The following is a 25,153-nucleotide window of genomic DNA, read 5'->3' as shown; positions in this document are numbered from 1 at the left end:
ACAATGTGACAGGATTACAGGACAGGCTTACAAATAAATCTGTGTCCCTATAGTGTGTTACAGTTTGAAAAAAAATAAAAACAGCCAATAAAATGTTGCATTTCAATTCAGTCTACAATGTTAGGTCAGTAAGGAAAAAAAATCTTACATTTTTGGCCCAAGTGCCCATCAGTATCACAGCAATCAGGATCAGAAAAAATTCAAACCCTGGCCTTCCCATAGCTCCTTTATTGCTCCAGTTACATCAACATCTCAGGAGTAACCACATACATCCCAGAGTTGATAAATATCTTTTTTAGCGTCCACCTCAGCAACTACCCTGCACATTACACCCATCAACTGCTGTCTTATGGGCGATGTTAGTTCATGTCTTCAGTTAAATTCGTCTGGGTTGCCTGGATAGACCAGAGAAGTTGTTTAACTTAATCTTGAAGAGGGAGGCGCTCTGAGTTTATAACGCAGTTGATCCCACACATCATCCTTCTCCTCTTCTTATCCCCAAACTTCCAAACAGTGGCAGTTACTCTGTTTGGATTTCACTGATTCTGAGGCAGGAGATTAGTTTGAATCTTCTCCGAGATTATCCTGCTTAGGATGCACTGAAGCAATCATGAAGAATAATTTGAGCTTCTGAATTTGGGTAAGTTGTGAATGGTGTTTTATGTGCATGATGGACTGCAAACCTAGACTACACAGGGTGTAAACTTAAGGCTTGAAGGATATTACCTGGGTGGGAGGTCAGCACCAGCTACTTCTTTATCAGTAGCACATTTAGGTATTTTTATAATCATAAGTGCATGTACTACACACTACCTCACAGGAAGTTCTTCTTTTCTCTCACAGGTGTCTTTGGTGTTTTTCTGTTTCCTTATTTCCACTACAGAGGGCAGCACTGAGGCCAGCACTCACCTGCTAGGCAGACTGATAAGATGTGGGATGGGCTCCTCAGTTACTGTTGTAACTCTGTGGCCCCTCAGGTTAGTCCCACTGCAACAATATCAATAATGAATTACTAGCAATAAGAGCAACATGAAATGCATTTTTTTTGTCTCTAGCAGAATCAATATCTAATAATATCTAATAACACCTTTTTGTGACCGAGCTGTAATGTGAGATCACCACATCAGAAAATGTAGATCAATGTATCTTTGACGTTCAAAATTGGATTTTGTGTTGAACAAATAATAATGTAGGACCATTTTACAAAAAAATGTTAAGATCTGGCATTAAACATAAGGAGCCATTTCCCATCCTCGTCCAAATACAAACACACTTGTAATTGTTTACTCAGATAGTCTACACATCTGCATACTTACATTCCAATGTGTATAAAAACTAACCTCCACTTCACTGAGAGGCGCACACACACACACACACACACACACACAACACACACACACACACACACACACACAACAACACAGTGGTCCACCTGCAGTGTGATGAGAGTTTGGATAGGACTATTCTTGTTCCTTTCCTTCTCTTCTAAGGGTGGTGCTTCAACACATTATAAGCTAAAATGTACTGTGTAAAAGCAAGTAGACGTTTTAAGATTAAGTTTTAATTAAATAAGGTTTATTTAAATTAAATAAGATTGCAATGTGTTGGCAGCAGACCAGGGTTACTGTATGAGCATTGTTGCTTTCACTGCACACAAATCATGTCCCTTTTTGTTATACAATTTATGCGACAGTCATAAATGGTTGTGTAAAAACATTCAGTATCTTAAACGAGACTGCAGTTAATCTTTTATCACTGTCACAGCCACAGGTGGATCCTTGTCCTGGTCATCTTTGTGCAGCAGCTCAAAGCAGTAAGACTTTTCTTTTATTACATACGCATTAAGATTAAAACATGATATCACTACTACAACAACCTATACATCTAGAAATGTTGAAAAATAATATAAATAATTGCAAGTAATTTGAGTTCCTATTGCAAAAATATAGTAGAACACAAAAAATATTTTTTCTCTTACAAAACATTGCCTACTTTACAATTTGACCATATTGTTGAGAATAACCATTACTCATGTCAATTCCTCCCAAACTCAGACATCTGATACCTTGTAAGACACAACAGACATTTACTGTATTCAAAAACAATTAATGCTTCTTTGTTATGTATTTTGTTGTAAATGATCTGCAGTAAATTATTAGTGGACTAGTGCCTCAATTAAACATGTTTTTAAAGTAATGTACACTGGGTGAAACACATGCACCTGCAAAGCTGGAAAAAACTTTCACATGAACACATTTTTTTTTTAAATGTAGTTTTTTGTTGAGACTACTTTGTGAGGATGTTGCATTGGACTGCAGTACATTGAAATCCATCAAGTAAAGTTGTATTACAACTTCAGTTTTGTAAACACTCCTGGAATGTAGTTTACGTCTGTCAAAAACAACATACCATCAACACAACGCCAAGACAGTCCTGAACCTGATGGTCTCACTGTGTTGTATATCACACCGTGTACATATAATCTTTATGTCTACGTGCTTCTGTTTGGAAGAAAAAATCCTTAAAGGTCCCATGACATGGTGCTCTTTGGATGCTTTTATACAGACCATAGAGGTCCCCTAATACTGGATCTGAAGTCTCTTTTCCAAAATTCAGCCTGAGTGCAGAATTACAGCCACTAGCGCCAGTCCCACAATGAGCTTTCCTTAGTATGTGCCATTTCTGAGTCTGGAGCTTTTGAAGCGGAGAGGTGGGGGGCACGGTGTAGGCTGGGGGTGTGGCCTTGACCAACTGCCACTTTGCTTGTTCGAAAGGTATGATGTCTCTCTCTCTCATGGGTGGGCCAAATTCTCTGGGTGGGCAAAGCAGAGTAAGGGGAGGTAACCTGGCCCCTTATGACCTCACAAGGCAAGATTCCAGATCGGCCCATCTGAGCTTTCATTTTCTCAAAGGCAGAGCAGTATACACAGGGCTCAGTTTACACCTATCACCATTTCTAGCAATGGGGGACCGTAGGCAGGCTGGGGAAACGCATAGGCCTATTAATGTTCAAAAACCTCATAAAGTGACATTTTTTAATGCCATGGGACCTTTAACACACTTGATCCACCTGGAAACATGTATGTATTGCTCCTTAGGTGTGAAGCACAATATCCAAACTATCCCTTTAATATTAAGTAGAAATGGGAACCTGCCAGTGTTTTTACTTCTTGCTATGCATTCCCAAATGTGTTCCCAATTTATTCTCAATGGCCCGTCCAAGCCAACTCTCACTTTTTGTGACTGATGCGAGAGATGCCCATGCATGTTTGGACCAAAAGCAAAAGTGGGATTGTAGATGTGCAATAGAACTTCATTTCATCAGCATGTAAACTCTTCCAAATATTTAGTAAGCTCTGAGAAAACATTACTAAATATTTGTGACACAGGCACTGTAAAACTCCCCGTACATAAACACACACGGTGGGAATACTTAGCATCTGGAGGTGTGGTGTGGAATCACAAAGTAGCTTTTTAGCATGATGCCAGTGCATTATGAGAGTGGTGAAGCTGTGTTGGCTTTCTTTCTCACCAAGGTCGGAGCACTCATTATTTACCCAAGTCTGTGGGAATATTGATTTGTTTAAAGGTTTCTAATCAGGACTGTACAGTCTGCACAGGGAAATGTGTTCATTCCCAAAGCTGTTAAATATTCAGGAATGTCAGATATGTCCACACCCCAACCTCATCTGATGTTCCTGGTGTCCTCTGACCCATTAATGTCTTCTGCTCAGCCAGTCTCCATCTCTCTCTCAAATACAGTAAGGATCAGTCTCCTGCATTTAGGGCCTATGGCTTCCCTCTGTTTGCTGTTTCAGGGGAGGAATGAGAGCCCATGTCAAGGCAGAGACTGCTCTGTATGTCAGTGTCTTCCCGCTAAAGGTGCACGGGTAGGAACTTTTTATTCTCATGTTGTTATTTATTGTCAAGTTATCCTTCATTGCTTTCCCAATATTAAGCTTATTATTTTTAATTGTGGTATTTCCCTCATTAGAATCAATCAATATTTAGGAAAAAGTGTGTCTTAATCTTACAAGTGTCACACACAACAACAGTTAGAAGTTAAACAGTTTCATACACATGCCTTTTCTCTTTGTAGGGAGCTCCAGGAAAGCCAGGCCAACAAGGCCCCCGGGGACCAATGGGACCATGGGGACGTGAAGGGTCACCTGGAGAGAAAGGGATGAGGGGAGCAGAAGGATCACATGGTCCAGAGGGGACCAAAGGAGACCGTGTTAGTGTGCATGTTCATGTGCATGTTATGTGTTGTTTTTGAAATAGAAACTGTCAGAAAGCAAAGCAGCTAGTGCATGCAAGAACAGCTGATCATCACAATAAGCCTACATTATTAAACATGTTCAAAATGTATATATATACATATATACAGTATATGTAAATATGCATTGTCAGTGAATGAGAAAAAGGAAGGGGTCGGCTTGAGACTGAATAATGCAATCTAACCCTGCAATGAATGACTATTACCCATGTTCTTCAAATTTCAGGGCAAGATTGGTGTTCCTGGTTTTTCCGGTAATGATGGCTCACCAGTGAGTAAACCTACCTGTTGTAAATTTAATCGACAAATCAGAAAAAAACACTTACAGTTTACACTGACAGTAATAATCTGGTAGAGGTGAGTAAGCCCCTGAGGGGATTGCACTAACTTTCAAAACCCTGTACAGTTCAACATAAGTTGATTAGAGCTTAAGTTTTTTTTACACAGAGTTAATTCTTCTTAATAACAAAGCCACTTTAAAAAAAATGTATGTCATGCGGTATTTCCAATTGTTTTACTGCCCACTGTGGCCACTATACAGTTCAGACAAAATATTGGAGACTACACAGTAAATGGTGCAATGATTTGAAGCTTGTTACTGGTATGCCCTCTAGTGGTCACATCATGGTGTACTGTAGATAGACGGGGCCTGAATTCCAGGTGGAATATATACTGACAGCTAGCGTCTCCCACGACCCCTCCTCCCCAGACTGGAAGTTCACCAAGATTGTCAGACCTGAGAACATGCTGTAGCATCCAACAAAGTTGCTCTACGCTAGTCTCACATAGCCAGACCTTACTACGCCGCGCAGTGGAGTAGTTATTGTTAGAGGCTGGCTAAATCATAAAACCCCAGCTCGGAGCTCTACGGACTGACAGACACACTTTCTTGGCTTAACATTTTGACAAGTACTGCTATAAATACCACTACCTGCGTCCTCTCTACCGGACTGATAAAAACACATTCTGGGTTTAAAATTACGACAATTAGTGGGTGAAATAAATCACCAGTAGTGCAACGCATTGGATGCAATCCGCCGTTACGTACACAGAAGAAGTAGGCCTATGTCTTCTTTATAACTTAATGTGAGTAATACACGCACGTACGTTGAAATTACTGAAAATGTCTGTCCCTAGTACCTGTGATAAATTAGCCTGAAGCTTATTTTATCGTTAGCTAGCGTTAGCTATTTGGGCTCTAAATTATCTCCATGTTTAAAATACAACGCCAATATTTACCTGGGTTTTATTACGTCTGTAACTGCCGTAGACTGTTAATATACAGTCTCTGCTGCCCGATGTGACTCCAGTGTAGATTTGAGTCGTGCATGCGTCACTTTGCGACAAGTAGCCTAAGATGCTAAGGAGAGACTTCTATAATGTCAATACAATCAAAATGGACCTACTTAACCAAGTTCGTTCACTATTGGCTGTAAGTTAGCATCAAACTCAACAGGGTTGTCAGTTGAATGGTGTTTTGAGCAAAAATTAGCAACCAAAAAACCATAGATAGCTAAAACGTTTTTGAAATTACTGCTAGCTTAGCTACAAGTTAGCAATCAACAGAACATGGCTATCACTTGAATGGCGTTTTGAGCTAACGTTAGCAATCAAACTGTCATAGATAGCTAAAACGTTTCTGAAATGATTCCCATCTTCTGTTATTGTTTGTAAAGAGAAAAGTTTATTATTTTATGGATTTCACAAATTTCTTTTCCGTAAACGGTTTAAATAAGAGCATGGGCGACTAAGCACTCGACTTTTGGTCATGTAGTCTATCCTTCGCGTTTGGGATTACTGCAGTGCTGCAGGAAATTCCTCCGGATGCATGTGTTTTCCGCTTCCTTGAGTATTCTTTGCTGCTCATCAGATCTCGATGGTAAATTGAGACAGCTGGTAGACCATCCGTCCAATCTGAGTTTTCTCTCGCACAACAATTTTGTGCTCTGTGCGGAGTTTAGCACCACCCAAGACGATTCTGATTGGTTTAAAGAAATGCCAACAAACCAGAGCAAGTTTTTCTCCCATCCCCAATTCTATGTGGAGAAGCCAGACCCTCTTTCAGCGTGCTTTGGAGGAGGTTCTGGCAAATAACTACAGGTCAGGCAACTGTTTAGAAACACAGGTTTTTTCAAGTTGGGTAGAGTCTAGTCTCGCTTAGGTAATAATTCTCTGTTGATCCCTGTCACATTGCTTCCATGGCTGTACTACAGCTGTAGCGCGCTGGGTTTGCGTTTCTAAAGGAAACTGGCCACCCGGCCCTACCTGTCAAAATGGTCAGTTATACTAACACAGTTTTTGGATTAATACAGTAAAGATGCAGTGTTACAAATTGCACCTTTAAGTTTTTGTGTTTTAATAAAGTTGTTCATCCACTGTACTTAGAAGAAAGCAGGCCTAAAGCTATTCATTATGTGAAGCATGTTTTCTTTATCATTTTCAACTAGATTTAGACAGATCATAACTGTGGCTGTGCTGTCATTCACCACCATAAATATATTGTCCAGGGCCACCCTGGAGCAGGCGGTGAGCCTGGTTTGCCAGGAGTGGATGGCTGCAATGGGACAAGGGGTCGACCAGGTGTATTTGGTATTGATGGTTTGGATGGACTCCATGGGCCACAGGTAAGTAGAACTCCTGTCATGACAACATTGTGGCTTTTATTGAGTTATGCAACAAAGTAAAGCACATTGGATTTTTAGTCAAAAGGCAAACATATGAAAAATTATTCATTAAACAGGATTCAAGGTTTTGTAGAAATTATATATAAATATAAAATACTGTATCTTTTTTGTTATAATGTGTCTTTATATACATTTACTGTGTTGTTGTTGTTTTTTTTTATAAGGGATTACGTGGACCTAAAGGAGTTAAAGGAGAACCTTTGTATGTTGCTACATATCCAGGGCTTCCAGTAAGTTCCCCTACCCTGGAGAGGCTCAGATAAGGATGGACTGGGCTTTATGGAGCTAGAATTGTTTCTCTATTACATGCGAGGAAAAAAAAAAGATCTGAGAAAAAAAAAAAAGTTTTACAGAAAAAGTTATCACTGATAGCAAAAAAAAAAATTGTATGAGAGAAAAAAAAATATTGAGAGAATTGGTTCTATTTTTATATTAGGTATGAAAACCTTTTCTCTCAAATTTTCTCTCAGATCTTTTTTTCTCTCGCGTGTAATAAAGAAACAATTCTAGCTCCATAGGGCTTCACCACACTTCATAATTATTGGCAATTACCAGTGTTTGTAAAAATTCTCATCTTCATTTTGTCTTGCAGGGGGAGCGTGGTCGGGATGGACAACGGGGTCGACCTGTATGTTTTCTTTTCACATTAGTAGTAATAGTAATATTCAGCTAATAGATGAACCAGAAATTGCATGCTTTAAGTCTGACACTGTGCTTAGAGTTAAGCCGACACAACTTCATGTTTTACTCTTTAACATTGTGTAATTATTGTTGTGTTTAAACTCAGGGAAGAAAAGGTGACATTGGGCCTAAAGGCCACACTGGCCCTCTTGGCCCTCTTGGACTTGAGGTGAAAAGCCTTCACTTTTTTAAATATTTAGTCTTTTATATAGGTTATAATTAAGACCATTATATTACTGTAGATGCACAGTATGCAGCAATATGTTTGACCACTTATATTCATGATCTGATTACAAGAAGAAATGCAGTGCCTTATTATGTATGCCAAAATGTGTGTGTGATTACATTTAGGGCTTGAAAGGACAAAAAGGTGTGAGAGGACTACCAGTGAGTCACCTGTACACACACACACACACACACACACACACACACACACACACACACCACACACACACACACACACACAGACACACACATACACAAAAACATACTAAACTTTTGGTTGTTGTGTAGGGCGACCCTGGAGGATCACTGCCAGGAGCTGAAGGTGACGATGTAAGAAACTATTTTGGCCTTTGACAGCTTTGTGCTTCATTTGTTCAAGTGTGTTTGTGTGTGTTTGTGTGTGTTTGTGTGTTTTTTGTGTTTTTGTGTGTATGTGTGTGTGTGTGTGTGTGTGTGTGTGTGTGTGTGTTTGAAACCCCAGCAAACGTCATAACCCCTTTGATTCCATATTCCAGGGTGAGCAAGGTCCACCTGGCCCACAAGGACCAGAAGAAGTCATAGAATTGCCTCTAGAAATTCTTCCGCCCAAAGGTTATAAGGTGAAGGCAAAGATCTCATTTGTATTTTATACAATATTAATTTCTTTTTTTTTTTTTACTGCATCAATTTGTATAAAAAATAATTTTATTTTCTGCTTCTCAGGGAGACCAGGGGCTTCCTGGATCATGTGGACCGAAGGGCATCAGTGTGAGTTTCATCCCAAAAAGAGAAAGAGAAAGGTATTTCATTTGAAAGAGAAAGGTATTTTATTTGCATTTTCTTCCTCATCAGGGTGGTAGGGGAGATGTCTTCATCCAAGGAATTAAAGGAGAACAAGGTATCCCTGGTTTTCCTGGAGTTAGGGTAGGTGACTTACAAACCAGACTGCAATAAGCTTTTAGACAGACGCATACAATATTCACAGCACTGTTTCCATCTCTAGGGTTTTCCAGGGTTTCCTGGTAGAGATGGACCACCAGGACCTGAGGTATACCTGTAACAGGAGGCCTACGCCTTCCCTTATGTTACTTTACAAAGGCAATTTCTTTAGGTTAAAAACATTCACATATTTTCAGGGTTTGCCGGGAGAGAGAGGATTTCCAGGTCTCATTGGAAAAACGGGACCAAAGGTGAGCTTTGCATAAACATCAAGGATTGTGCATCACAATTTGAACCTAATTAGAAAGCTTGTGTCAGGTGCAAACAAAAGCCAATTTGATGGCAAAATTGACCATTATATTGTACGCGTAAAGGGCTACTCTGAAGTAAAAATAAAGGACTCAGTTTGTTATTGAGGACATGGATTTAAATTCTCCAGCAGGAGAGATACTTGCTGGCATCTTTGTGTGTGTGTGTGTGTGTGTGTGTGTGTGTGGTGGTGGTGTGTTGTGGTGTTGTGTGTTGTGTGGTGTATATTATATATATATATGTACACACACACACACACACACAAGTATTACATGATATTACAGTTAGTGTTGTATTTCAAATATAGAAATATAGTAGTCTTATCTGCCGCCCTCTGGTGGTTGCAAAGTGTGATTATCACTCTTACTGGACAAGACCAATGATCTTTGATCGCGTTTCCCATTTTTAGAGACATTCTGGACAACAGTGGAATTGCCTATTCATGACTATGTTTGAGTCTCTGTCTGTGTATCCAACAGGGTTACCCAGGAGAGCCAGGTCTCCCCGGTCCCCTGCTCTTTCAAAATGGAAGTGATGCCAGAGGTGAGACCTCAGCAGTAGCTACAATCTCTCATTGGTTGAGCTGCTGTATGTGTGGCCACTAGTAGCACTATCCTATTATACATTTGTTTTTTGAAAGATGATAATGACACCATTTCTTGAATTAAAGGCCATTAGTTAACAACATTAGCCCTAAAAAATATAACTAAAGTATACCAAGGTTTAAGGTTTCTTTATTATTCCCAAAAGTGAATTTTAGCATTCCAGATTTAGAACAAGACATCACAGAGATAGAGATTCCACTGGAAATAGCTTTTCAGTAAACTGGGGGGCTAAGAAACTATGTTTTAAATATTAAACACTTGTTTATCTGTTTGTTTTTAGCAGTCAGATTACCCCCAAAACATGTTTTAATACACTGCTTTTACTTGGAATTACATGAATGGCTGAATCCTTAGACCTTGCTGTTATGTTAGCAAATTACCATAATTACTGTATGAGAAAGAGAGAGAGTAATTGATTGTTTCATGGTTCTATGTCTGTATGGTTCAGGTGTTAAAGGGGACCGTGGGATTCCCGGACAGCCTGGACCCGCAGGTGACCCTGGGTACATGGGCATACCTGGCCCACCTGGCCCACCAGGGTTAACCGTACCAGGTCAGAGGTGTTCTCTGGTCTCATACTTACCACGGAGTATATCCCTCACTCGGATTAGGGATTTGACGATCAGTTAGAAACTTGAGTAAGTGAACAGTCCCGATCCTATCATATTTGAAGTTTCATGTCGCCTCTCACACCTTTTTAGAAGAGCCTGGTCTGCCTGGGCCACAAGGGTCCCCCGGTCTCAAGGGATACAAGGGAGAGCCGGTAGGCCAAGACTATGTTGAAAATCTGTTTCCGGGAACAAAGGGAACCAAAGGACTCATCGGACCTAAAGGTGTCCAAGGCCTCCCAGGTCCTCCAGGTAAGGTTGTCTTCCTTACAAATGTAGTTTCATTATTTGAAATTTGAATAATAAGCTAGTGTTTATTGCATGTTTATTTGACTGTTTACTCACTTTCTTTGTGTGTGTGTGCATGCGTCCGTGTGTGTGTGTGTGTGTGTGCATGTGATGTGGCTTAATTTATCAGGATGTGGAGGTGAGTTTTCAAGTACTTCTGATGAAAGAAGTCCACTAATTCATGCATTCAAACGGCTTGCTGAAATATTGAATTCATGTTGATCAATTTTTGCGGATGCTTATTAATCCACAGATTACTACTGTGAGCCCGGAGACTCAGGGGACCCTGGGGACAAAGGAAGCATAGGACCGCCTGGAAACCGAGGGTTTAAAGGGATTAAAGGTGATGTGTGATTCTTTACAAGCATTAGTGGACCCTGCAAGCAGAGATTGTGTCCTTCTCTGTGTCAACTGACCTCAGGTGGAATCTAGAGACACACTGTGGGGATTTACTGGAACAGATTTGTGATTTAGTACAAGTTTATGGAGTCAAGTTTTCATAGAGTATAGTTGTACAGTACATGAACACGCTGCATCATACCCATTCCTTTTTGTCATCTGTGTTTACTACAGGTTGTCAAGGGGATTGTAACTGTAGGGCTGGTGATGGAAGCGAAGGGCCCCCTGGTCCACCTGGTTATCCAGGATCTCCTGGGTTACCTGGAACTCAAGGTCTTAAAGGAGACCCAGGACTGAAAGGAAGTGATGGTCTAAGAGGCCCACAAGTAAGGACAGCAGGAGTCAAACTAACTAATAATGACATTTCCTAAAACATGTAAAAATCTGTTCTTTGTAATAGCCACTGAAACACAGTTTTGTCTTTGGCTTTGGGATTTCTTACAGGGCTTTGAAGGAGTTCTGGGTTTGAAAGGTCACAAGGGTCAAAAAGGTGACACTGTTTTTGAAGGTAGTAAAGGTGAGCACCTGTTATCATGAAACCTATATTATATACAGTATTATTATACAGGCAAAGTGCACACATATGTTAAATTGCTTAGAAGCATCAGCTCCCCAGAGGACGGGAGAATTCGAGGTCAAGATCTATTAAATTATTTATGTTTACCTAGTCTTGCATTACCAGACCTTTCTCCGCGGCACTGCGGAGGAAGATCTGGCTACAAGCATTCTGGGATATGAAAAAAAAACACTGGGTTGTTTGCATTTCTTTAAACCAATTACAATAGTCTTGGGCGGCGCTAAACTCTGGTCGCAGCGACAGTGGCTCGGCAAATATTAGTCTCTGGAATAAACTTGATTTGGTGGAACATTTGCACCTCGCAAAAATTAAACACCCCATAAAATAATAAACACACAATACAGGAACACACAAGCTATTTAAATTAGTTAGATACATGCTTAAAAGTAATTTGCTCTTACCAGTGTATCGCCATGTGTACTTTGTCCACATCAATCCCCTCCAATCGGAGGAAATGCCGTAAACATATTCCATGTTCATTTTACACTCATTCAGTGAAAGAACCAAGCAAGCCTGCCTTGATGCCAATCTAAATGTTCCTCCAAAACTTGACATTCTCACCATGTAGCATGTTCTTTTTTTGAGAACGGTAACACACACCGAGAGGGCGCGTCAGGCTTTATCCTGGAAATGTACTATATTCTGCGCAGACTGACAGTCTGTTGAGTGTAACAGCTGCATGAAGATCTTTGTTTTATACGTACCTTTACCAAGGTTATTCAACATTGATAGCTTAACAGTGGTGTTTATGTTGTTTTGGAAAGGTGCCAAGGGCAACCAAGGAGACCCTGGACCTTCTGGTCCTCCTGGATCAACTGGTAGGCCAGGTTTGAATGGACGCCCTGGCCTTGCAGGGGACCCTGGACCACCAGTGAGTGTGTACATTGTACTTTAAATGTCATTTATGGAACAGAAAAAAAATGTTCCACTTTGCTAAACTCCATCTTGGTTGTGCAGTTATGGTATCAGGTAACATTTTTTGCAGGGTGCTGGATATGCAGGCTTACCTGGTCCCAAAGGTTACCCTGGTGTTGCTGGACCCAAAGGGTTTTCAGGGCTTATTGGCCCCCCAGGTCCCGGCTATCCAGGCGCTAAGGGGCTACCTGGACCTCATGGTCATCAGGGAGGTCCTGGCTCCTTAGGAATTCCTGGACGACCAGGCCCTCCAGGTCAGAGACTTGGTTCAACTCAGACATTCTCAGTTGCTGTTAAAACACCCGTTCTCCCACATTACACCAGGTGTCATGGGCTCAAGAAGCATGTTGTGCTTGTGTCACCAGGTGAAACTGAGCCATGCTGTCATGATGATGCGATTGGATTACCTGGTCGTAAGGGTGAGCCAGGTTTACCGGGTAAGTCTTACATGTTACGCATATCTTAAAAATAACAATACAAAGTCATCATGGAATAGAAAACAGGGTTTGTGACCCATAAAACATTGTCGGTCCACGTTGAAAGTCAACCTTAAGTTTTCTGTGGCCCCTTGTAGGAATTTCAGGCGAGCCAGGAAGAGATGGTCCTCCAGGAAGTCCGGGACCCCCAGGCCCAAAAGGCTTGAAAGGAGATGGCGGTGGAACTGGAGTGCTTGGACTGCCAGGTAGCGACTCTCTAAACTGTTGTCAAATTAAAATGATACACACAATTGTAAAGCATCATCAAGCACTCACACTGCGGAAACAGTGTCAGTTAATGATTATTCATACAGTTGGAAGGCTTGTTTAAGCACTTATACTGTAGGTCTCTGTTATTTGTAAAAGGACCTCCAGGTTTTAATGGGGATCCAGGTGAGCCTGGTCCCAGGGGTGTCAGTCTGGATGGCCCTCCAGGCCCTCCTGGGTTACCAGGACACCAAGGCAAGAAGGGTGCCCCAGGAGATGTCACCTTTGCCAGGCCAGGTGCTACTGGCCCACCTGGTCCACTTGGGGCTAGGGGGACTAAAGGACTCCGTGGCATTCATGGAAAGCCAGGTTCTCCAGGTAAGTTTCATTTATATTTAGTTGAACATAAACAAACCACTTAATGACTTACACATTAGTTAATGTGGCCTATATAAATGTGCAATACAAATAAAGGTATTATTATTATTATTATTATTATTATTATTATTATTAAATCACTGGAAAAAAGCAGATTTAGTCAGTTTACAGTGTACTTCCCATTCTTTACTGAACATTTGAATTGGTTGACCAGCGGTGCTTTGTAATTACAGGTGCAGAAGGCCAATCTGGACAACCTGGTTGGAAAGGAGAGCCAGGAACCAACGGTGACCCGGGGGCCACTGGTCCCCCAGGCCCACCCTGCACTGTGTGTGACCTGATTGGACTCCCAGGCCTTCCAGGCCCTCCAGGAAACCCCGGACACAGGGGAGTACCAGGTGAGCATACAGCAGCGACTAGCAATGTATGCAGCAAGTATGTCTCTATGTCACTCTTAGTATGGCCCCTCCCTCCGCGCGCTCCGGATGTCCATCTGAATGTCCCCTAAAAATGTCACGATTAATTGCAGAGTACATTCTTGAATATTTAATTGTGAGGCCACCATCTAACCATTCATGAACACATTTCTCTCATTGAATTATGTAATGTTGCATAGGCTACCCTGGTCAAAAGGGTCTTAAGGGAGATGTAGGACAACCTGGTCATGGAGAAAGGGGTCCACAAGGTTTCCCTGGCCCCCCGGGTTGCCAGGCCCAGCTGGACCAAGAGGCCTCACAGGCCCATCAGGAGATCCTGGCTCCGATGGCTGGCCTGGACTGAAAGGTGAACCACTGGTCTGTCTCCATAGGAAACGCTTTTAAAAAGCATTATGTTTTTACCCGAGCATTCAAAATTATGTAAATACATACAGTAGGAAGCACTATAATAACCATCATCAATGGTTATCAATAGTTAATTCAGCTTTAGTTAATAGTCATTCTACTGTTAACAAACAATGAAATGATGATTTATAATGTCAACTAAATATAAGTAATTTGATTTAATATAATATATGTAACTTCAGATACATAAAAACTAATTCTTAAAATGCTTGTATGCTTTAAAAAGTATTTATTAACCATTTACAAGATATTATAATTATCAGTTGCAACTTTATAATAGCCATCCAAATAATATTTACACATTTTTATCATAAAGGGTTACAAATGATGTGTTAATTATTAACACATACTGCTTACGATACGTAAAGGTAATGGTGTGTGGTAATGTGTCTGCAATAATAAACTGTTAAAACGTGAATTATAGCATTACTAACATTAATAATCGTTAGTAATTATGATATCATTGTTTGTTAACAGTAAAATAACTATTCACTTTTTTAAAGTAATTAAATAATGAATTAACTATCATTTTCCCATTTATTAGTGATTGTTAGGAGCATGTTGTGTTAGTCAGCATCTGTACACACGGCCTCCAGACCCTGATAGTGAGCCCAACATCTGATCACTACATTTCCCATCAGCATCACACTCCAAGATGGAGGTGTTGTATAACTGACCAATTTTTCACCCCCTAAACCAGGGGTATTAAAATTAACCACACTAAGAGCCACACTCACTTGAAAAAAGAGAATCACATTAAGGGCTGGACATGTAAAGTTTATAGACATGCTGTCGTGTTATTGAAAATGTAAAATCTATATCTATATCTATATATAGATATCTATAGATATCTATATATATCTATATATATATAGATATATATCTATATATCTATAGATATAAATAGTTTTTTTCCTACATTCTTGTAGCTTTTTCCATCAATTGTGTTGTTTTTTTCCCAACTTTTTGCGGCTGCCTCACATGTTTTTTTTACACTTTTAGTCACAGGTTTAGCCAATCAAGCATAACAATGATAACATTTTTTACAGCAACCTGTTTACAGCCTGAATATGAAACTCTGCTTCTGGGGGAATTTCTGAGCCTCAAAGTCAGCAAATCTGCCAGATTCTGCTTTCAGTGTCACATAACTGGAGTTTAAAAAACATTTCTCCATGTTTTTGGTCTGTCGCACAACTAGGCGGGCCGAAATCTATTGTGAACCTGGATTGACACACGGGCCAGATCCAACTCTGCAAGCGGCCGGATTTGGCCCGCTGGCCTTGAGTTTGTCACATGTGCCCTACACTGAAACCGATAGTCTACATACATGATCCACAATTCTATAAATATCTGTACACTAGTCTGTCCTGTTTGAAAGGAGACTTTCTATCAAATCATCCAGGTGAAAGGGGGTTCCCAGGCAGGCCTGGGGCCACAAGTTTACCGGGTCGCCCTGGACCTCCAGGACCTCCAGGAAAACAGGGAGAGAGAGGCTTTTTTGGTCACCCAGGTGACACTGGATACCCAGGACAGCCCGGGATGAAAGGTACGTCTCTGTTTAGATATACATGTGTCTGATATTTGTACTCAGTCTTGCCAGGCGTCATGGCCTAATGTGTTTTAATAATTGTAAATAACAAGCAGGACATCATCCAAATGTGAAAATATGATGTCTCGATTTGTAGTAATATACAATCTCAATATAACATATTTTCAGTAAATGTGAATGCTGGACCACTTGGACTGTACAAGGTTTGACCACAGGCTGTATACAGCTACAGTTGTGGCTACGCAGCTACAACACTAGATTAGGATGAATGAGGAAGATGGATTATTTAGGTTTTTGAGTTTTTATCAACTGTGCGCTCCATCCAGGTGAACGTGGTCCACCAGGACCACCACATTTTGAGCATGTAAAAAAAGGCCCACCAGGACCTCCAGGAGAGATGGGTCAACCAGGACTACAAGGACCTGAAGGCAATCGTTTTTTACTTAAACAATGATTTATTGAATTCCCAAATCACTTCATGTTCATTTTACAATGACTTACTGTACTATAGATTGTGATGAATTGCACATAACTACATTTGTCTCATTTTGTTTTGTCGCTTACAGGCTCAAAGGGCCCAAGGGGAGTGCCTGGTGCTTCAGGGTCTAATGGATGGCCTGGTTTGCCAGGGTCTAAAGGCAGCACTGGTGCTCCAGGCAGACCAGGATTACCAGGACCTCCTGGGTACCCTGGAAACAAAGGTTTTCCAGGTCCCAGGGGATATCCGGGACATGATGGAGATTGGGTACACAATGGACCTAATTTATTGTCTTTATAATTTTAGAAACAGCCTTCTGTGTCCATGCTCAGTTTTTTAAAATATCTGGCTTACACTTGAGTCACATATTGTACCAGCATCATATCACTTCTGATAATTCCAACAGTCTGTAATAGACAGCCATTGTGTGGTAGGAGACCTTAGTCATCTTTTGTGAGGACTATGGCATGGATTAAATTAAAGGCTAGTCCTAGACTTCTTATGTTATTATTGTCAGGTCATAATCCACCTGTTGGTTTCTATTGGCCGCCAGACTGGAGTTAAGGATTAGTCCCTCAGTTGACAGTTCGTTTGTAGACAATTAAGACGCTGACAAAACATTAACAAAACTTTGTGGGGAAACATCACGACAAATCAGAAACACAATCCTCTTCCACTGACTCTGTCAGTCAGTCTCTCACTAGTCTCGCAGACCTGCAAAGGAGGGTCTGGCTAGTCCACACAGCATTCTGGGATGGGAGAAAAAAGAGGGAGTTTTGGTGGAACATGTAAATGGACTGTTCTTATAGAGCGCTTTTCTAGTCTCAACGACTACTCAAAGCACTTTTACATAGGACAGGAACCATTCACCATTCACACACATTCGTACACTGGCCAAGGCTGCTGTACAAGGTGGCACCTGCTCATCAGATAAACACTCACAGACATTTACACTCCGATGGCGCTGCAGTTCAGTGTCATGCCCAAGGACACTTTGACATGGGACTGCAGGGCCAGGGATCGAAACCACCAACCTTCCGATTCGCAGGCGACCCTCTGCCACAGGCACTTGTGTATATTCAAAGGTTGTTTTAGTTGCGCAACAGAAAACTCAGACTGGACAGATAGTCTAGCTAGCTGTCTGGATTTACCCTGCAGAGATCTGAGGAGCAGTTAACCATAGTCCTCAGAAATCCACCAGAGTTTAAAATGCCAAGACAGAGAAAGCTTGAAGCAACAGGACATAACACGGCGCCGAATGTCCGGCGGCACCGGAGCAATCTTAGAAGTGGAGCGATGTTGACTAGTCTCTCACTGACACTGTTCTACTGCAACATGTCCTTCCAGTCTACTTACCTCGTCTTTTGCAGACTCTATGACCCAACTAAGCCACACCCACCCCAGCCCAGCGGCCAATAGAAACCAACAGGTGGAATATGACATGACATCATATACCCGTGAATACATTGATTAGAGGCATTATGGTACATTTATTATGTGTTAGTCTGTTCAGGAGTGATGGTAAATAGTTTAATGTCTTGATTTCTGTTAAAGGGAGATCCAGGGCGTTGGGGAGAATCGGGTATCCCAGGGTTACCGGGACTTCCAGGAACCAAGGGTGAGACAGAAGAGAGAGATAATGATTGAATGATTTTGAGGTAGCTGCTGTATGAAGAAAAAAACAGGATGTGAATCCACAGCAGTCTGGATCATTTACTGTTGTGTCTGGTTCATCAAAACATTACGGTATATTGTTATGATGAATGTGAATGCAGTGAAGAATGTAAAGCATTAAAGCCCCATGTAATCTCTTGGGATTTGACATCTGTGTCATTTAGTTCGACTAGACTGATGAAAGCTGTCCAACTCTGTTCCAGGTGAGCCAGGAGAGTCTTATGGACAACCTGGTCCACCTGGACCCAAAGGACTGCCAGGGGAGGACGGACACAGTGGTGAGTTTAGCAAACGCCACACTGAACAGAAGACCTACTTCGAAATGACTTCAAATGATGAGGAGGGACTTCAAATCTTTTTTTTTTACTTTCTTTTAACCTTGTCTTGAAGGGGGTTTCTCAATTTCTTAAACCAGTGATTCACAACCAGGGTTACGTGTAGCCCAGGGGGTACTTTTACAGTCGTCATGGGGTATGTGGAAAGATTGTGGAGTAGAATATATCCACATATTAACAATAGGTCAACTTTAACACCTGAACATGTTGTGTAGTTATGTAAGAGTGTGCAAAAGCTAGTTAGCAAGCAAGCACAGACGTTTGGCTAAAAGTAATGAATAAATGGTAGAAATAACTAGTTAAAAGTAATGACTAAACCAATATTAACCAATCAAATTATTAGCAAAAAGTAATGAAGAAATGTTAAAAAAAGCTTAAAGTTCAAATAGTTGGCTAACGGTTAAAATAAGCTAAAAGTATTGGTTGAAAGTAACGTTAATGGATAATGAATTCAAGTGGTAGTGGCCTAGAAGGTTTGGGTTAGTAGGATTGCTGACCAAACCAATCAGAATATTGACAGTTCACTAGTATAAAACAATTACAAATATCATTTTATATAATGAATAGTGTACATTTGGAACATACATGGGGAATTGATGACGGGTTACACACGTTCACCTGACATGGCTGTTGGGGTACCCACTGTCTTAGACTATATACAATACTGTAAGTGGATGTATAACTGGAAATAGTTTTTTGCGCACAAAATGTTTCCCTTTAGTGCAAGGGAGTCCAGGAGATCGAGGGGACCCAGGACCCCAGGGAAGGTCAGGTCAGCCTGGACAACCAGGCATTGTCGGGGAACCAGGAAGACGAGGAGGACCAGGTGATTCCCAGTGAAGATTTAAATCAGAGAACGAATGTACTGCAGCGATCGTTTGAAAGGTGGATAAATAAAAGGAACATTGCGGTTGTTTACTTTTGATTTTAGTAATCCATAACTTACGGCCAGATTCAGGAAAAGAGTAAGAAGTCCATCAAACAGTTGGATATCATCATAGAAAAATAAAGTAGTGCAAAGTGTATGGATATTATGACTGTAAGTGGGATAATGTATTCTCACATAATATAAAGCTCACTATAAATATATATACATATAGATAGATAGATAGATATAGATAGATAGATAGATAGATAGATAGATAGATAGATAAAGAAACACATAACTTGTCAGTTATTGGCAATAAATCAGTTTCAGTTTTCCACTCTCTTCAAATATTTTGATTTTAATTTACACAAATTCTTAAATTGTGTTTATGCCCTCAAGTAGTTTGAATCATGTGCTTTTCGTGGACTGAAAATGTACATTGAATGGATTCCTCTGTGTCATTATCTGCAAATTGTTGTAAGAATAGTCTTAGAAACGCCCTGCTGTCTAAACTTTGGGATTTTTGGAAAAAAGATAACTCTTAGTAAACTGTTGCTTTTACTGTAAACACTGCAGTTATTTCTGTTTCTCTACATTTCATGCATTTTAATTATATTACATTTTTATGATTTTTTATTGTTGCACACTAACACATAAAATGTATTTTTGATTTTGTACGTCTACATTAGTGTATGTCCTTTGGTTGTGGTTTTTATATAAGCCGTTACAGGTTTCTACCACACCCTCACATATTTTTGTATTTCTTTAATGTAATTGTTTTTTTTTGTTCTGGGAAAAAGTAAATACATAAACTTTGCGTGTACGTTTTAATTTGAGCTTATTTGTGTGTATGTCTCTGCAGGCTACCCTGGGCCTCGGGGCCCATCAGGCCAGCCAGGTCTTCCAGGTCCTCCAGGCGATCATGGAGGTCTGGGACCACCAGGCCCCCTTGGTCCAAATGGGCCTTTAGGTACCAACCTAATCTCAGTTGTTTGGGCCTGTGCACGATTATTTTAGATCTCACCCTGTATACAATTTTCCACCACAGCTATCACTTGAATTCTGTGTTTCAAGATGGCTGCCAATAGCCTACTGTAATACAATTATTCTCATGTGTTTTTCCATTAGGGCCCCCTGGTGCACCAGGTCTGGATGGACTGGATGGGCTTAGAGGTCCAAAGGGGATCAAAGGAGCAAGTGGTAAGAGGGAGGTTTTTCATACTTTCGTTATAGTTTAGCAAGTATTTCTTTCCGTTTCTTTTATGGTGTTTCTGTTAGTATACATTTTTGTTGAAATGCATAAAATGTAACATTCTCTGACATTTTGCTATTGATACTTAAATGTACAATCTTTACTTTAAGGCATAGGCATTCCTGGCCCTCCAGGACCAGATGGTTTTCCTGGAGCCAAAGGTTTTAAAGGCCAGCAAGGACCTCTAGGAGCCATGTATCTTGGGCCCAAAGGCCAGAGGGGCCCACCTGGCGTTACAGGTATCATATCTATTGTTATTACCAATAGTGTGTCTACTGCATCTGTCCTTAATGGTGGCGGAGAAATGAACTGTTGAAGTCAAAACAGTTAAACTGATCCAAACTGAGTCCAATAAGAACTGTAAGAGCCAATTAGTGCCCTTGGTGCAAATAGGAACCAATCTTTGGTTCCTCTGGTGCAACCCGGAAGTACATACAGTCTGGAAACCCAACTAAGATCTCATGGAAATAAATTGAACCAATGGTTTTAACTGCAAATATGACTTTCATTGATCAAAAAGGTAAAAAGTGTGTCTAATCTACTCCGTGGAACATCACATCACGAGGCTTAAAGAATAATAGAAAAGACACCATAGAGATAGTCTCTTATGGCCAATCTGATTGTATTGTTTTTTTTGTGTTTTTGCTCATTGTATTGCCCTCTGTTGGTGTTTTTCACTCTCCTTATGAGTGTGGTTACTGTTCCATTCCTCCATCTCTGTGTTTCTTCCCTCAGGTTTTCCAGGCTGCCCAGGTGACCCTGGTAACCCTGGCAGAGACTGCCACAGGCCTTTGCCAGGACTCTATGGAGATGTAGGATATGAAGGACCTCCAGGACCTCCAGGTGTGTGTGTGTGTGTGTGTGTGTGTGTGTGTGTGTGTGTGTGTGTGTGTGTGTGTGTGTGTGTGTGTGTGTGTGTGTGTGTGTGTGTGTGTGTGTGTTGTGTGTGTGGTGTGTGTGTGTGTGTGTGTGTGTGTGTGTGTGTGTGTGTTGCGCGCTTTGTCTGTCCACAACTGAGATTTTGTGTTGGGTTGTTAGGTCCTCCTGGAGAGCCGGGCCTTCCAGGCAGCAGCATTTTCTCCAAAGGAGACCCAGGTCCAGTTGGCTCCCCTGGGGTACCAGGTTTTAAGGGGGATCAGGGCCTTCCAGGGCCCGCTGGCTCTCATGGCTACCCAGGCTTAAGAGGACCAAAAGGTACATTACAGTGCAAGCTTGCTGCCCTCAGGATTTACTGTGTTTTGGCTTCCACTTGCATGCACCCTAAATGTTGCTGCACTTTAACAGGCGAGAGAGGTCCTGTTGGTCCTGGAGGTTTTCCAGGACCCAAAGGACAGACTGGGGTACCTGGACCCAGGGGGCGCAAGGGAATAACTGGTCGACCTGGAGACGCAGGTGAGTGGCACCGTGGCTAAGCATTGTAGCCAGCTTTAGAATTGATTCTCGCTTATTCTACACCACTGAATGCTTTGGTAAAGACATGTTACTGCAGTACATCTTGTAATCACCTCATTACGTTATTCATCTATTTATTTATTTATTTTCAAAAAAGGTGTCAAAGGTGCTCCCGGGGATATCATCGGGGGAGATCCAAGAATGGCCCCCGCTGGACTACCTGGACCACGTGGTCTCCCAGGAGCAGTGGGGTTTCCTGGCGATACTGGTCCTCCTGGGACTCCAGGACGTAAAGGCAAGAGAGTCTAATATGTTCTCTGTGTGCGTACGTACATGATGTGTTTACACATTCTGCTCTGTGTGAATACATCTGTGCTGTGTGTTTTTTATCCACTGTTGTCTGTATGTGTCTGTGTTCCAGGACAGAAGGGTCTCAGAGGCAATGTGGGACTACCTGGCAAACCAGGTCCTCCTGGTCATAACGGTCCTGTTGGAGACCCAGGAGATGTTGGTCAGCTAGGATTTACTGGACCTCAAGGTAAATATTCGGACGCAGTCATGTAACAAGCTCGATCTTTGTACTGGACCGATAACTGCCACGCTAGTCTCCTTAAAAGAGATACTGAGTTCATGTAGAAACATCTGGATACATTTTTTGGTCTTTCTCTCAAAGCCACAGATAAAACGATTGACTGCTAATTTCATCTTTCAGCATTACTTGTTACTTGTTCAACCCCTCCACCCTACAGGTGTCCCAGGTCCATCCGGTGAAAGAGGTTTGCCAGGCCAGAGGGGGAAGTTAAGATCCGGCTTCCTCTTGGTTATCCACAGCCAGTCAGTTCAGGTGCCACAGTGCCCTGAAGACAGCAGTCAACTTTGGATGGGATACAGTCTGGTCTACTTGGAGGGACAAGAGAAAGCTCACACTCAAGACCTGGGTAAGGGTCTGCATTTAAGTCTGTATTAAAATCTCTTCTTTAAACCCACCTCTTCTCCCTGGCCATTGACACCTAGTATTTTATTGTTTTAAGGGCCCGAGCGCCGACAGCGGCAAAGGGCCATTTGAAACTGAAGAAATTAGTTTTTATTATTACGCTTTATTACACCCAATGAACCGCCTATTTGGGGACCTTCCCATAATCACAAACTCATCAAACCTTAGACATGCATCCGGCCTGGTGACCATTTTTATATGAAAATGGTTTTGTAAATAGGCGTGCTAAAATGGCTTGTTAGCGCCCCTGTTATGCGGACAACATAAGGACTCAAACGCACGCCTCAAAAAACAAAAAGATTTATTAAAATAGTGAAAGGGGAAATGGGGAGGCAGACACCAAGTACCGAGACGCTGTAAAGGGGAAACTGGGGAAGTCTCAGGGAGTGAAGGTGCTCGGGGCAGCGGCAAGCCGAGGAGGAGACCCGGGAACTGGAAGCGGAGACGGAGACAGGTGGAAGCAGGGTGCCGTGGGAGGAGGACCGAGAGGAGAAGCCAGCTGACCGGAGGCAGAGACAGGAGTGGAGGTGACACTGCGGAGGGAGGAAAGAAAAGGAGGTAAGTACATGAAAAACACAGGGAGACGAAGTGCTCAAGGAGGCTTGCTTAGCCAAGTTCACCAGTGTGAACGTAGCAACGATCAAGCGGAGAGTTGATGGAGAGCCGGGGTCGATGGACTGTCGTTGATGTGGAGATGGCAGGCAGGTGTGAGCGGCGGGAGCAGGTGATTACTGATGGAACTCAGGTGTGCGTTGTCAGCTGGCTTCAGCAGGAGGGAGAGTGAGAAACAAAAAGAAAACAGCGGGGAAACAGGGCAGGCCGACAGAAAACTCAGAAAAAACAGTAAACACATACTCACGGCCAGCCGGACCCCGACCAAAACAGCCCCCTTCAAAACGGAGCCCCCGCAGTACGTTTCACATACACTAACAAAAATTGGTAGAATCATGTACCATGTCAAGACGTACAAAAAAAAACTCATTGGAGCCATAGCCTTAACCCAACAGGAAGTCCGCCATTTTAAATTGAATGTTTTTAATGTATTGTTGTTATTTTTTTCTCATGTTATTTGTATTTTTTGCCTTGTGTGAGTTGTGTATTTTACGTCTTTAATTTATTCTTCCATGTAGCTTTAAAGTGCTCTACAAATAAAGTTTTATGATGATGATGATGATGCTGATGCTGATGATGACAGGGTTTCTTCTTCCTTTGCTCCTTCTCCCTGTAGGCCAGGCTGGCTCCTGCCTCCCTGTATTCTCCTCCATGCCTTTCTCCTACTGCAACACCGCTGCCTGTCACTACTCTAGTCGCAACGACAAATCCTATTGGCTGTCCACCACCGCTCCCATACCCATGATGCCGCTTTCGGGCCAGGAGATTAGCTCCCACATCAGCCGCTGCGTGGTGTGTGAGACAGTCTCACCTGCAGTGGCTTTTCACAGCCAGGATCCCACAATCCCTGCATGCCCACCTGGCTGGAGGAGCCTGTGGACGGGGTACTCTTTCCTCATGGTGGGTCTGATAAAAAGCTTGAGTTTGTGTGTGTAGGGGAGAAAAACGCTTTCAACTTACATAATGCATACATGGTGCGTATTCTCTTCAGCAAACAGGGTCAGGTGATGAGGGTGGTGGCCAGTCTCTGACGTCTTCTGGTAGCTGCCTTAAGGATTTCCGAACTCACCCCTTCATCGAGTGCCAGGGTGCGCGCGGTTCCTGTCACTACTTTGCCAACCTCTACAGTTTTTGGCTGACCACGGTTGGTCAGACAGAGCAGTTTGTCACCCAGAGGCCTGTCACCATCAAGGCAGCCAACCTACAGCGACACAAGACCAGTCAGTGCCATGTCTGCCTCAGAGAACACTAAAGGACTTCATGTCACTTTGTTTAGTGAGTTTAGTTGTTACGTACATTTTTTTTTGTTAAGCTATTCCATTTTAAAAATGTAATTGTGATAACCACTCAGAGTTATAGATAGATTCTATTTGATGACATTTGGGGACAAAACAAGTGTGCCACTGTATGATGTTGCTGTATTTTGTTCCTTTTGGGTCTTTATTTTAAAATATTAATAATATTAACAATCTTCTGAAGACCTTTTTTTTCTTTTTGTAACTTTGGCTCCTCCATTAAAATGTTCAAAAGTTTCAACAAGAAGAATCATTCAGAGTTCAATATTTTCATCAGATGGAAAAATCCCACGTTGGGAGAAAATGAATAATTTCT

General features: G+C 41.8%; 1 protein-coding gene across 1 annotated transcript; it reads left to right on the top strand.

Moving 5' to 3' along the window:
* The first annotated feature begins 407 nt into the window (after positions 1-407).
* On the top strand, positions 408-25,140 carry LOC116699273 (collagen alpha-4(IV) chain-like). Its single transcript, XM_032531781.1, is given in 48 exon segments — positions 408-977; positions 1,771-1,813; positions 3,819-3,890; positions 4,100-4,234; positions 4,503-4,547; positions 6,784-6,900; positions 7,125-7,190; positions 7,553-7,588; positions 7,748-7,810; positions 7,993-8,028; positions 8,155-8,196; positions 8,382-8,465; positions 8,569-8,613; positions 8,698-8,769; positions 8,849-8,893; positions 8,982-9,035; positions 9,573-9,636; positions 10,147-10,251; positions 10,400-10,558; positions 10,725-10,733; positions 10,848-10,937; positions 11,168-11,319; positions 11,438-11,510; positions 12,335-12,441; positions 12,556-12,739; positions 12,851-12,922; positions 13,060-13,167; positions 13,328-13,546; positions 13,780-13,944; positions 14,163-14,236; positions 14,239-14,329; positions 15,791-15,934; positions 16,264-16,365; positions 16,504-16,682; positions 17,970-18,033; positions 18,293-18,367; positions 19,146-19,250; positions 20,155-20,262; positions 20,421-20,492; positions 20,655-20,783; positions 21,280-21,387; positions 21,583-21,738; positions 21,829-21,936; positions 22,094-22,231; positions 22,358-22,474; positions 22,686-22,874; positions 24,159-24,442; positions 24,534-25,140. Coding segments are annotated over 48 exon segments (5,007 nt in total). The 5' UTR covers positions 408-936; the 3' UTR covers positions 24,795-25,140.
* Positions 25,141-25,153: the final 13 nt, after the last annotated feature.

The sequence above is a fragment of the Etheostoma spectabile genome, chromosome 12, assembly GCF_008692095.1.
Source record: "Etheostoma spectabile isolate EspeVRDwgs_2016 chromosome 12, UIUC_Espe_1.0, whole genome shotgun sequence".
NCBI classification, from domain to species: Eukaryota; Metazoa; Chordata; class Actinopteri; order Perciformes; family Percidae; genus Etheostoma; species Etheostoma spectabile.
The sequence above is the reverse complement of the archived record's forward strand: the minus strand, read 5'-3'. Positions and strand labels throughout refer to the sequence as shown.